General features: G+C 49.1%; 1 protein-coding gene across 2 annotated transcripts; it reads right to left on the reverse strand.

Moving 5' to 3' along the window:
• Positions 1 to 5,058: 5,058 nt before the first annotated feature.
• Sumo3 (small ubiquitin like modifier 3) lies at positions 5,059 to 11,077 on the reverse strand. Of its 2 annotated transcripts, none has more exons than XM_059281980.1 (4): positions 10,904 to 11,077; positions 7,852 to 7,980; positions 6,770 to 6,841; positions 5,059 to 5,309 (listed from the first exon to the last, which is right to left on the reverse strand). In XM_059281980.1, the coding sequence occupies exons 1-4, from the start codon at positions 10,922 to 10,924 to the stop codon at positions 5,199 to 5,201; spliced, it is 333 nt and encodes a 110-aa protein (XP_059137963.1). In that variant the 5' UTR covers positions 10,925 to 11,077; the 3' UTR covers positions 5,059 to 5,198. The 2 variants fall into 2 exon arrangements, with proteins under 2 accessions (XP_059137963.1, XP_059137964.1); XM_059281981.1 differs by lacking the exon at positions 10,904 to 11,077 and adding an exon at positions 8,535 to 8,660.
• Between the last annotated feature and the right edge of the window lie 2,307 nt (positions 11,078 to 13,384).

A 13,384-nucleotide genomic window follows, 5' to 3' on the forward strand; every position in this document is an offset into this window, starting at 1 on the left:
GTTGCCAAGAAATCTGTTCTTCCTCATCACACGCAGCTACCGGGTAGATAGATGTTCAGCATCTTCTTGGTTGCACAACTGCTTTCCCAGGAGGGGTTACAGCTCAAGACACGGGCTCCCCCAGAACAAAGGGGACATGTTCCTGCTGGGACCCTGAGTACAGATTTGTGGCTGTTATCTCCTCACATGTCCATTGAACTCAAAGATTTGAGGCATTAGGTTCGTGTCATTTAACATTATAAAAAAGAATATGGAAGGATCTGCCATTCCAATTACACATAGCATAAACAATCACATAAGCATAGCCACCTCCCCTCAACACACATAAAAGCTGGCCTCCAGGCCACACTGCCCTCCTGCTGTTGGGTGTGGGAAAAACAGAAGCTATTCTGTTCTAACACATCCAAATATTCGAATGGCAGCTACGATTCCCTGGGACAGTTTACGCATGAAATGTGTGCCCCAACAGTCCGTATGTTTGAACACTGGTCACAGTTTTGGAAGACTGGAACCTTTAGCAGATGAGGCCTAGCAGGAGCAAGTGGGTCATTTGGGGATGGAGGGCTGAAAAACACAGGTACTAAAGGCTGCTCACAAAGGTTTATTTCAGGGGGGAACAAGAGGATCCTTATCAGAAGCTGGGCTGGCAACCATTCATGTCACTTTCTGTGATAGGGCAAGACAGTGGAGTTTCCTCCATCTTGTATTTTTTTGTTGTTGTTTTTTGTTTTGTTTTGTTTTTCGAGACAGGGTTTCTCCGTGTAGCTTTGCGCCTTTCCTAGAACTCACTTGGTAGCCCAGGCTGGCCTCGAACTCACAGAGATCCGCCTGGCTCTGCCTCCCAAGTGCTGGGATTAAAGGCGTGCGCCACCACCGCCCGGCTCCATCTTGTATTTTTGCTGAGGCCATTTTAGGGTTAACTAGAATCTGACCTCCTTGTTGGGAAGCCACATGGACAATTACTCAACTCTATTCTAGAAACCCAAGGTCAAGATGGCCCAGCTAACTTAGCTTCTGTTAACGCCTGTGTAGAACCTCCTCCCAGCTAACTGCTTTTAAACTGCTTGCTTGCACAGAACTTTCCTCTGTAGCTGCTGGCTGAGATGCCAGGATGTGGTTTTTGTCTTTAAAAACATCTTAATCCACTCGGGAGGCACAAGCAGGTGAATCTCTGTGAGTTCGAGGCCAGCCTGGTCTACAAAATGAGTTTCAGAACAGCTAGAGCAGTTAAACAGAAAGATCCTGCTGTGGAATGTCTTTCTGTACACTGTGAATATATGTGTTGCTCCCATTGGCTAATAAATAAAGCAGCTTTGGCCTATGGCAAGGCAGCTTAGAGGCAAGCAAGGAAATCCAAGCAGAGATACAGAGAGAAGGGTGATGTCAGGAGACTCCAGCCTGCTGTCCAACGAACAACATGTAATGGGACACAGGTAAAAGCCACGGAATACGTGGCGATACATAGATTAATAGAAATGGGTTAAGTTATAAGAGCTAGCTAGCAACAAGCTTGAGCCATAGGCCATACAGTTTGTAATTAATATTAAGCCTCTGAGTGATTATTTTATAAGTGGCTGTGGGACCATGGGTGGGAGAGATTCCTCTGGACCATGGGGCCAGAGAGGACCAAAGAAACTTCCAGCAACAAAATTCTGTCCCAAAAAAACCCAGAAAAACAAAACAAAAACCTTACCCTAAACCAGTGGTTCTCAACCTTCCTAATGCTGAGACCCATTCATACAGTTCCTCATGTTGTGGTGACCCCCAACCATAAAATTATTTTTGTTGCTACTTCATTAACTATAATTTTGCTCCTGTTCTGAGTTGTAAATATCTGATATGCAGGATATCTGATATGTGACTCCTGTGAAAGCGTTTTTCAACCCCGAAAGGGGTCATGATTCACAGGTTGAGAACCACTGCTCTAAACACTCAGTACTACATCTGAGTCCCAAATACCTGAGTGTAGTCCCAGCCAGATGGAATAAAGACCTTCAGTTGGCTCTAGACCATGTCTGAGTGGTCTTCTCCAGTGGACTCCCGGTAACAATTCCAGCAGAGTTTTATCTGCATCCTGAAAACTTGAGTGAGGCTGAGTATCAAAATAAATGGGTTTTTAGGCCAAGGAAATCCCAAGGCAGCCTAACGTTCAGGCTGTGACACAGTTATTGTTCACTGCATTCATCCACATTCACAATGAGAACAAGTGTACAGAGAAATGCAGAAAATGTCGTTTGGTGGGTAGAGATTGGACCAAGTTGAGGGCAGGGCAGATCTGGGATAAACTGGCTGTGGTTGTTAAAGGAATCTAGTGCCATTGATATCTGAGACCGTGCACTGGAATAACAGGTAAGGCTCCTAGAAGGCAATGCCTCACTGGTTCAAATGAGTACTCCAGGATATAAAAATGCAAATCCATTTGAAAGGAGAATGCTTGAAAAGATGGAAAACAGCACATAGGGAGATGATTTCCCAGGTTCGGCCACAAGAGCACACAGAGGTGGCTGCAACCATGGTCTAAGTATACCAGGCTTCATCTGGAGCTGGCAGCCAAATTTGGTGATGTGGCATCCACATTTGCAAGATGTACGAGAGAGGAAATAATAGAAAGTTGTGCCACGATTCCAGAAAGCCACAGAAACAAAGCAGTGAATGGCAATGTCATTCCCTGTACGGAGGCCTCGAGAGGCCACTGTGAAGTGAAGGTGGAGGCTACATTGTAAAAGACCCCCGGATATTAGAGATGCCAGCAAGGTGGGAGGTTGGATGCTCACTGAGGAAAGCTGAAGGTACCAAGTACTGGCCCAACAGAGACCACAGGCACCAGAACCGTGGGATGGGACTACCCGAGGCCACCAGGGCCCAAATGATGTCATGAACCTCAGACACCAGACGTGGAGCAGAGGGCTTGTTTTCTACTCTGCTGGATTTCATTCATCTTGCTTTGGCCTAATCTTTCTTTGCTATGCTCCAATTCCTCCCTTTTGAAATAGGTTTGTTTACTCGGTGCTATTGTATGTTGGAAGTAACTTGTTTATTTTACAGGGGCTCACGATTCAGAAATTGTCTTGAGTCTCAAAGCAAACTTGAACTTAGACATTAAACTGTGGGGGCTGGGGGAGGGGGGACAAAGACGACACTCAGGGATAAACTAAATGCATTTTGTATTATGAGGTAAACGATTTCAAATGCCAGATAGAATATTATAAAGTGATGTCTTTGGATGTTTAGTTGACAAGGAATGGATTTGTAATAGTTAACTTGAAAGAAGAAATAGCTAGGGTATTAATGAAGTTCACCCTTGAGTATGCCTTAAGAGCTGTTTTTGGGGGTTGGGGTCGGGGTCACGATACAATTCACCCTAAATACGGGCCACACTATTTCCAGGGCTGGAGTCTGGACTAAATAAAAAGTAAAACAGTGGAGGCCAAGTCCCAGTGCTCATCTCTGCTTCCTCCTTCAGGGGATTGCCAGGGATTTTGTGACAGTATTGAGAAAGTAACTAACATGGCCCCCGAGATGTAGCCCTCCCCTTAGGCGCTCTTCTGCATTTTAACCACCCCTTCCTCTGGGCCATCTTAGGGACCTAGGAAATGTCTGACTCTGTACTATGCTCTATCTGCACACTCCTGCTGCTGGATGAACTAAGTGCGTGGTGTTTCTGCTCAACTGAAGGACAACCCTGGTTTTCTCTCACCTAAGTACTGAACCCCCTCACAGCCAAATTAGCATCAACTCATTTTCAAAACAGATTAGGAGGTCATCAACTTCACAAATGGATGACCTATTCAAACAACAGAAAGCCTGAGACACCCCAGAACTAACACCCTGCCCCTAAAGCCCACCTGTCTTCACACAGGACACCCACGAGGGCAGGCAACATGCAGCAGCGTGGGACACATGCTGCAGAATGAGCTATCAGGACCTGCAAGTGTCCAGCAGCGGGCTTCTCTGTCTGTGTCTGAGTGGCCCCACTGGACAGACTGTCAATAGTGAGTTGTGACATATGCAGTCTCCAAATACAGTGTTTAACAGAAGCCAAGAGACAGAATACCAAACTATATTTACTGTTTACAGTAGTAAAGGACAACAAATAATGTACAAACTGGTGAATAAACACAACAGAGCCAACAGACATCCCACCCAAGCCCACGCAGCAAAACAGGAAACAAGAACATTTTCCTCAGGATTTTAAGCAAGCGAGAGATGGTAGGTCAGTGTCAGGTGACTATAAAAGGCAGAGATGGCCATCAAGCAGCAATGGATCCTTACAGAAGGATGACAGGCAGAACTATGAACATTTAACTGGTATAGACCCCACAATGCAGGACTGACGTCACCCACTGATGCATCATTTGAATACACATTTGTAAAGCGGCAGAGCACAGTCCATGAGAATGAGGCCACCTTCCCCTGGCTTTCTTTTGCAGCCACACTTTAGAGCAAGTCTCTTACACAACATCACTGTAAACTTGATACTTAACCAATTACCTTCTTAAACAGAAACCATAATTATGTATCGGAACCAAGTACTAGAAAGAATCTGAGGCCACATTCAATTTCCAAATGAGACAGGGCAAGTACTTTCTTCTACATCATGAAAAGGGAAGAGAGTGGGTTTCACTGTACCAGCCTTGCCCAGGTACCCACTCCCAGATACCAAGTAGAAAGGGGCGTGTGCAGGAGTAGTTGGGTCACAGTACTTAAGGACTCCTTACATTTTTTAAAAGCATTGGTCTTTTCCCTTGAACTTCACCAGATGTTTGACAAAGCTCAAATTTAGAGTATTTCACATTTTACTATTCTTTGCCTATAACAAATAGGTGGAATTCTGTCCCTCTCCCCCCCTCATAGGCATGCCCACTGGGGAATGTGACCACAAGCTCTCTATTTGATTAGGACAAGTCAAACCAGAGGGAACCACAGTTCTGGGGGGCAGAGTTGGGCCACAGGCTGAGAGTCTACATCCAGCCCCAAGTTTGGGGGAAAAATATTTTAGGGATGGGAGGAAACAGAAACAAAAACAAAAACAAAAAACAAATCCCAAAACCTCAAATCTCATTTCCCTAAACCAAACACTCTTGTTGGCCAAGTTACATAATACTCGCGTCCCTGCATTATGGTCTGTAGTTCACTCCAAGCGGTGACTCTGGCTTCTGCTGACTCTTCTGTGATTGGCGTGGCTGCATGGTCACCATTCAATAGCAAATGTCAGGACAATGGTTGGGTGTGGCGACGGTCCCTCGGGGAGCTGTTCCTCCTGTCTGCTGCTGGAATACGTCAATGGTGTCCTCATCCTCCATCTCCAGCTGTCCATGTTGCCAAGGCAGGTCCAGGCAGAGGGGACAGGAAACGTCAGAGGTGAGTACACAATGATACCATGCTCCCAAACAGCTTCCCCCTACACTAGACACAGCCCAGCCACCTTGGCTGGAGTGCAGCATGCAGGGAAAAAGGGTCACTGGTGGGGTCACAGTAACTACTTATCCACCCGACTGACTGCTGACAAGATTCAAAGAAGAATAATCACAGCTAAGAACTGAGGGAAAAACGGGGTCATTAAAAACAGACTCATCAGCCCACAGAATGCACTATGTGTTCTTATAATGTCTATTGAATGAATTGCAATGTCAGCATTTTAAAGTGTTTTTATGCATTTTTTAATGAGGGGCACTCACACGAACTTAGATCATCAGGCTTGGTGACAAGCGTCTCACCCACTAAGGCATCTCGCCAGCCCCAGCATTTGTAGATAAACATTTGACATTCACAAAAACCTTGCCTATCATTCATTCATCTTTTATTTTTATGTCTGTTTGTGTGGTTGTGTGAGCTTATGTGCCCCACCCACATGCATGAAGGATTCTGCAGAGCAGAAGAGGACGTCAGATCCCCTGGCACTGGAGTTACAGCTGTGAGCTGCCCTGTGGGTGCTGGGAACTGAACCCGGGTCCTCTGGGAGACCAGCCGGTGCTCTTAACCCCTAAACTACCTCTCTAGCCCTGCCCAAAAGAAAAAAAAATTTGGTCTTTTTTTTTTTTTTTTTTTTTTTTGAGACATGGCTCTCTATAGCCCTGGCTGTCCTAGAACCGGCTCTGTAGACCAGGCTGGCCTTGAACTCATGGATCTGCATGCCTCTGCCTCCTGAGTGCTAGGACTAAAGTCCTGCATCACTAATGCCAAGCCCAAAAAATTTTTTGATTTATTTATTTTTATGTGCATGTATATCTACATACCACATGTGTGTCTGACGCCCAGAGTCTAGAAGAGGGCATCAGATGCCCTGGAACTAGAGTTACAGGCAGTTGTAAGCTGCCATGTGGGTGCTGGGAATCAAGCCCAGGTCTTCTGAAAGAGCAGCCTGTATTCTTAACTGAAGAGCTATCTCTCCGGTCTCCACAAAAATATTTTTAATTAAAAATTTTAAAATAAGACAAGTACCTAGGTTCTGACTCCAGTTCCAACTCCAATAAAGAACAAGTGGGTGGCACTAAGCCCTCAGGACCCCAGGAGCTGTGGATTCGTGGGCAGCCGTCAGCAATGGCCATGGCCCCTGAGGGTATGGGTCCTACACCTGGACTCTCATCTCAAAACAGCCAAGACGTTTGCAGTCCCACTTCTTCAGCTGAGAAACTAATCTCCAAATATCAGAACGTGAAGTCTAATCATCGAAATCATTGCAGAAACAAGTCTTTCGTGTGCACCTATCTTATTCTCAAACGACAGTGTTCCAACTGCGCAGACCCTGGCGCACATGGCTACATCATACCTGGGCTGGAGTGTCTGTTTCGTTGATTGGTTGCCCATCAAACCGGAATCGAATCTGCCTCATTGACAAGCCCTGGGGAAAAGGAAGGACATGCATTAGATGTTCCCAGACAACACAGATGAACCTGAAGATATCCAGAACCAGCAACAATATTAGCATCTGCATACGCACACAACCCAGCTGAGTACAAAGAGCCCTGTTGGCCCACAATCTACAGCATCTGCTGCCCCAAACCGACCCATTCAGAAGTCTCCGTCCCATTCCGACACCTGGCCTGCCCTAATTCTGCCCCTCCCTTCTTCTCAGAAGCTAAACTAAGCTAAATTCCCCCCAGAACTTCTGTACTGCAATACCGTTTCCTCCTCCAGAAAGTTCCCAGAGAGAAACAGGTCAAGTGACCATGAGGGCCACAATCAGGAAGGCTGTGAGGAGCACAGCAGAGACGAATATGTGAAAACAGACCAGGAGAAGAAGAAAGCACCGTGTGTGTTACAGAAATGACATGCCTTCCCAGTGTGATTTCTCACACTTAGAGATAAGGGAAAAGCTCTTTAATAAGATAGTGTGTGTCTGGCTTAATGCCTCAGATAGAAGATTTTACTAACTTATATACAGCTGAGGCTTATGGATTCCACATATGATGTCATCCTTAGATCTTTTGCAGGTCACGGCCCCAGGTTCCACTTTGAACAATGTTAACAGAGACAGGAGACTCAGGTCTGGCCATTTGGCAGATGTGAGGTTTACACAGCAAAGGTATTGCATATTGCCAGAATTATTTTAAGTACACCAGTGCGGTTCTCTTTCAAATAGTTGTTACCTGGGGTAGTTTTGTGCACCTGATGGATTATGCATTTCTCAGTGAGAGAACCGGGGGCTTTATGGCAGGCTAAGACTTAACACTGGTTTTGAGCCTGCCCTGTCCTCTTGTGCTGCATTGTTCGAAGCATGTTATTTGATATGGGGATGGGTCTCACAGCAAGTCTGCAACACAAGCTGCCACCGCAGGACTCCTTCAGGGAGGGAGGCCGTGAGCAGGCACGCAGGCACGCATGCACGCGCACGCACGGGGCTCTGCCTACCTGCCTCTCGCAGTAGGCCTTCATCAGCTTACTCAGTGGAGTGTGCCGCTTGATCTTGAACTGCACCACTGAGCCATCCTGCCCCGCCACTTTCAGGTTGATGTGGTCATTCTCTGTCTTCACTCCCTCCTGTAAGACACGGGAACTGGGTCTCAAAAGCCAGCTCAGAATCACCAGGGCTTAAAGCGTAGGTCCTTGGGTAATGGTGATTGTTTCAAGTCATCAAAACCAACCTACTTCTTAAAATTCCCCCAGCAGCTCCTGTGAGTTATTCCCCCGGAGTGACTCGTGTGACTGTCTTATTTTTACACAGAATTTATTTTTAACCTACATTTGTTAAGCACCGTGAAAGAAACAGCCATATAAAGCCAGTGTCCTCACAGACTACCAATTCAAAGACAAAAATCTACTCATTAAATCTAGGAAGCCAAAGAAAACCCATCTTTGTTTTAAAAATTATTTATGAGGCTAGTAAAAACATGTTTGCAGGCTATCCATGGCTCTATATGATTGGTAAGAAAAGCCAACATAAAACCAGGAGTGGGAGACCAGAGGGACACTGGGGGGCTCTGAGGGATCCGCTAGAGTTAGCAGGGTGAAGGCTGTGGTCCCCCTGGACCCTCCAGTCTCAGACTGTGCTCTTCTGGGGCTAGGTATGGATCCAAGGAATACCATGTGCTCACCCTGGGTTCCATTCCCCACAGTGGATGAAAAATTCCTATGAACAGCAGTAGTTTTTATATAATCATGACATACGCAAGCCACTGGACAAAGGCGAAGTCAGTTACTTCTTGTTGCCTGGAAACACACTTTGAATAAAAAGTTTATGTTATGGGCCGGCCACAGAGCCACACTTTGGGGCCGTTCAGTCCGAAAAGGAACTACTTTTGTTGTTCAGAATGTATCAAAAGCCCACGGGGACTTTTTAACCTTTATTATTTTTTAAATGTGTATGAGTATTTTGCCTGCATGTATGTCTGTGCATAACATGCAGGCAGTGCCCACGGAGGCCAAAAGAGGGCGTCAGATCCTCTAGGACTGGAGTTACAGATGTTTGTCAGCAGTCATGTGGCTGCTGGGAACTGAACTGGGTCCTCTGAAATAGCAGGACTGCTCCTACCGCTGAGCCATCTCTCCAGCCTTGGAAACCATTTATTTGTTAAGGACATAGATCCTTGGTCCACTTGCAGACCAAGCCTTCTCCCTGTCAACACACCGGTTTTTTTCCCACAGCTCAGCCAAGTAACTCCATTGAAGCGCCCTACTTCCCTTGGATGTCCTTGGTCACTTCTTATTCCTGGAGAAAGGGGTAGGACAGTGTCAGGAAGGGACCTGACCAGCACTGGGTCCTAAAGGCCTTGGGTAAGAGCTCTTTCCAGCCTGAGAAATAGTCCCCAGGTGAGAGGATCTTGCAAGGACCTGAGAGAACACCTGGGGCACCATTCTCCCATTCCCTCCTGCGTGAGACTTCCCAGGACTCACTCACAAGACACCAAGGACATAGTAGCACTGCTCAGAGAGCTTGGCTCCTGCTCCAGAGTGTGGGATCCACCATGAGAAAAAGTGAACAACTCCAGGCCCCAAGACGCACTGACTTCTATCAGGGAAAAAAAAAAGTATGCTGTGGTCAAAACAGGCAGCAACCAGGACTTAAATAAACAGAAATGCCAGCAGAGGTGAAGAGTCCTGAAGCACTCTCCGCTCTAACAGCAGGACGGCTGGCACAGTCCAGGAGCTCTCTAATTAGCAAATAAACTCACAAGTTAAGAAAAATGAGGCTTAGCATGATGACTGCTAAGACCTGTAACCCCAGCACTCCTGGGTACAGGTCAAGGCCAGCTTGAGCTACACAGGGAGACCTTGTCTCAAAACAAAAGCTGGAGGATCTCTGAGTTCAAGACCAGCCTGGTCTAGAGACCTTGTCTTTAAAAAAAAAAAAAAAAAAAAAAAGTATGAGGGGATGGGGGTAAAGAAGTACCTCACTGGCAGAGTACCTACCTAGCGTACAAAAGTCCCTAGGTTAGATCACCAGCACTGCAAAATATAAATAAAAATATAACGCTCTGCCTCCACTAACCTAAGGAGGCAGAAGGTGTGGTCTTTCCAGTACCATACCAGGCATTCACTTCCTGCCCAACCTCATATAGAGGAAACCAACTACAAAATATAAAGTGTTTACTCTTGGCCCAGGACTAACAGGTCATTCAACATCCATGATGGTTCAGGCAGCAGCCAAGGCTGAGTTGGAATAAAAGGTAAGGGCCCCACAGGCAAGATGTTGCTGGGTTCAGCTGTTGACTTTACAGCAGGGTACCATAACATTCCAGTGGCTTGCCCTGCTCCTGGGGTCTCCCATCTGAACCAAGAGAGTGGTCACCTCCAGGCCCAGGCCGGTGAACAGCACAGAATGCCAGTCTCCAACGTTTATCTCCCAGCAGGGCAGGGAAGGTGGAAAAGCGGTTTAACTGGGATTGGGCAACCCTGCCCTGTCCACGCACCAACTGCCGAGACTTAAGTGAGGGGCCTGCCCCGCAGGACCGCAATGGAGTGGGAGAGCATCCGGCCCGACCCACAGTGATCAGCTCGGAGCGGCCAGCTTTACTCCTGCCCCGGGGCAGCTCTCAGAGCGCCCAGGGTCTCACGCACGGCCTCACGCGTGGCCCTCTGCACACGGCACAAGAGGGATGGCCACGTCTACGAGTGAGGACCGAGAGGGAGACCTGCTAACCAAGCACCAGCACCCCGTGGGACCTCCAAGTTCCGGGTTCTCGGGCCGTGGGGCGTGGCTAGACTCGGGGCGGGACTACACCTGAGGCGGGGCTACACCGGGGGCGGAGCCCTGGCGTGGCGGGAGGCACGGCCGGGGGGTGGGACTAAGGGGCGGGGCGGGGCCAGGGGGAAGCTCGGGGCGGGGTGCGACGCCGGTGGGGGAGGGGCGCGGGCCATGGTGGGGGAGGGGCGCGGAGGCCCGGGCGCGGGCCCGCGGGCCCTGTTTGCGCGCGGCCCGGCCTGCGTCCTGCGGACTCTGCAGCGGCTTGCGTCCCGGGCTTACCTTGGGCTTCTCTTCCGACATGGTTGCGCGTCGGCGGCGACGGCGGGAAGCGCAGCGGGAACCGGTGGCACTGGAGCGGGCGAGTCACGCTCTCTGCCCCGCCGCTCTCCCGCCGCAACTGTCGCGGGGCCGCGCTTTATCCCTAAATCCTGGCGCGCCGGTTGGCCGCGCCGAGTCACGTGGTGGCGCGCGTGCACGATGCGCGTGCCCCGCGTCTCGGGTGCGCGCGGGCCGGCCGCGATTCCGGACGGTTGGGAATGCGTCACGGGGCGGGTCAGGCACCCGGGCGCGCGCAGAGCCCCGGGGACGCGCGACTCAAGGTCCTGGGCACCGAGACCCCCGATATGGGTACAAGTCTGCGGGGCTACGCAGGGCGCAAGGGCTGCGAGGCATGCGAGGACTGGGGACGTGTGTGTTAAAACAGGAGCCAGAGAAACGCTTTGGCCCAACCGACCCCAGTGTCTTCAAGCAACCTCTTTGCCACCCACGTTTGGCTACTTTTCCTGTATGCAGGCTGCGTTTGGGGAAGAAAGGGGGAAGAAAATCAGGCTAACCCCTTCAGGTAGTCCAGGAAGACCAATAAGAGGTTGCCAGGCATGCTTTATGGGCCACACACTCCCGGAACAGGCCTGTGGCCTTGAATTTGAATGTCACAGTGGGGGGCTCATGTCTGGAAAAGGCATCCTTTGAGGACACGCAGGATGACTTCTGTTGGCCCAGAAAGTCAGCACATACTCCTGATTCATCTTTTCCCATCTGACCTTCCAGGTGGGGTGGGTCAACCTCCACAAGGGCATTCCCAAGATGGCTCCAGGAGGTACCTGCCTCTTTCCCAGCCTTCTTTGTATCTACCCTTCTTCCTTACATGGTCCCAAAGTAACCACCAGGTGGCTGGGGTGGGCAATAGTGGCATGCACAGGAAGGCCTCTCTTTTGACCTACCATTTGCCCAGTTTCTGGAATGCTGTCGTAGACACTAATAACCCATTTTACACAGGAGGACACTAAGATACCTACAGGTTTGATAACATGCCCAAGGAGTCAGCTTGGTAATTACTGCAGGACAAGTGAAGAAGCTTGGAGCACTAGCAGGGAGCACTAGCTGGGAGCACTGGCTGGGTAGTCAGGAGTCCTTTGCTGTATCTTGGAATGTGTGTTCTTAGAATGCAGTCCACCTGCTCTCTGTGTCTATATGCCAACACCCTCAAAACAGACCAGTCAAGACTGCCACAGTCACCCACAGTAGTCCCAAGAGGATGTTGGTGGCCATGTTCCAGAAACAGACAGCAGCCTCCAGAGAACTGGCAGTCTGGATTTGACAGAAGTATGTTTCTGTTTCAAGAAAGGGCCGGCAGACAAGTATCTCTGTTTCCTGGTAACCCTGCAAAGATAACAAGCCAAGTGTCTGTGAGCCCAGCCTTTCCAATCTCCTTCCCCTGTACACATGGCCTTTCCCAGGAAGTCTGTCAAGATCCTTCTGGAATTTACCCCTCACCACAACTAGACAAACCAGCTTGGCTCCATTCCAAACCACGCCTCTCTCAGAAAGACCGCCAAAAATCCAGGCTCCTCCCCTCAAGCTGCTACCTGCTCAAGACTATACATACAAGGTATTTAAGTCCCCTCCTCAAGAATGGCCATGTGGGCCGGGCGGTGGTGGCACACGCCTTTAATCCCAGCACTCGGGAGGCAGAGCCAGGCAGGTCTCTGTGAGTTCGAGGCCAGCCTGGTCTACAGAGCAAGATCCAGGATAGAAGAATGGCCATGTGATTTCTGCTGCTCCCTTCCCCTGCCTGCCTCACCTCTGGGGGCTCGAAAGTCACCGGGGAATGCTTGGCCCAATAAACCGGGTCTTTTTTATTCAGTTTAATCTGGCTTACTGTGTTGACTGAGAAGCCTATTATTGAGGTTAAAAAAAACCTATCATCTTGGTGCTGAGCCCAGGTAGAATTGAGTCTTCCCCACTAGTCCCCCAGCCACATGAGAGGCCATTCTTCTTTTTATCCCCACCCCCTCCGCCAGACCAAATCGACTCTTGGACTTGGGTAAGTCGCCCATTTCCAAGCAAAACGCCTATAGAGGTCTGGGACCTAAGTCTTTGACCCTGAGGGTTCCTGCCAAGCCTCCGCAGCACCAGGCAACCTGGCCTGTTTCTGGAGCAGAGACAGCCTCTGTCCATGGAGTCCTTTGTACAGGAGACATTCTCCACAAAGGCAGCTCCCACACCCACCATCCTCAGCCCTAGGCTATAGTACTGGATGCATTTCTTTTTTTGTTTGTTTGTTTTGTTTTGTTTGTTTTTTTGAGACAGGGTTTCTCTGTGTAGTTTTGATGCCTTTCCTGGAACTCACTCTGTAGTCCAGGCTGGCCTCGAACTCACAGAGATCTGCCTGCCTCTGCCTCCCAAGTGCTGGGATTAAAGGCCTGCGCCACCACCACCTGGCTGAATGCATTTCTATAACCTTCAGTCTCTGGAAAAAAG

The sequence above is a fragment of the Peromyscus eremicus genome, chromosome 16_21 (genome assembly GCF_949786415.1).
Source record: "Peromyscus eremicus chromosome 16_21, PerEre_H2_v1, whole genome shotgun sequence".
Classification (NCBI taxonomy): domain Eukaryota; kingdom Metazoa; phylum Chordata; class Mammalia; order Rodentia; family Cricetidae; genus Peromyscus; species Peromyscus eremicus.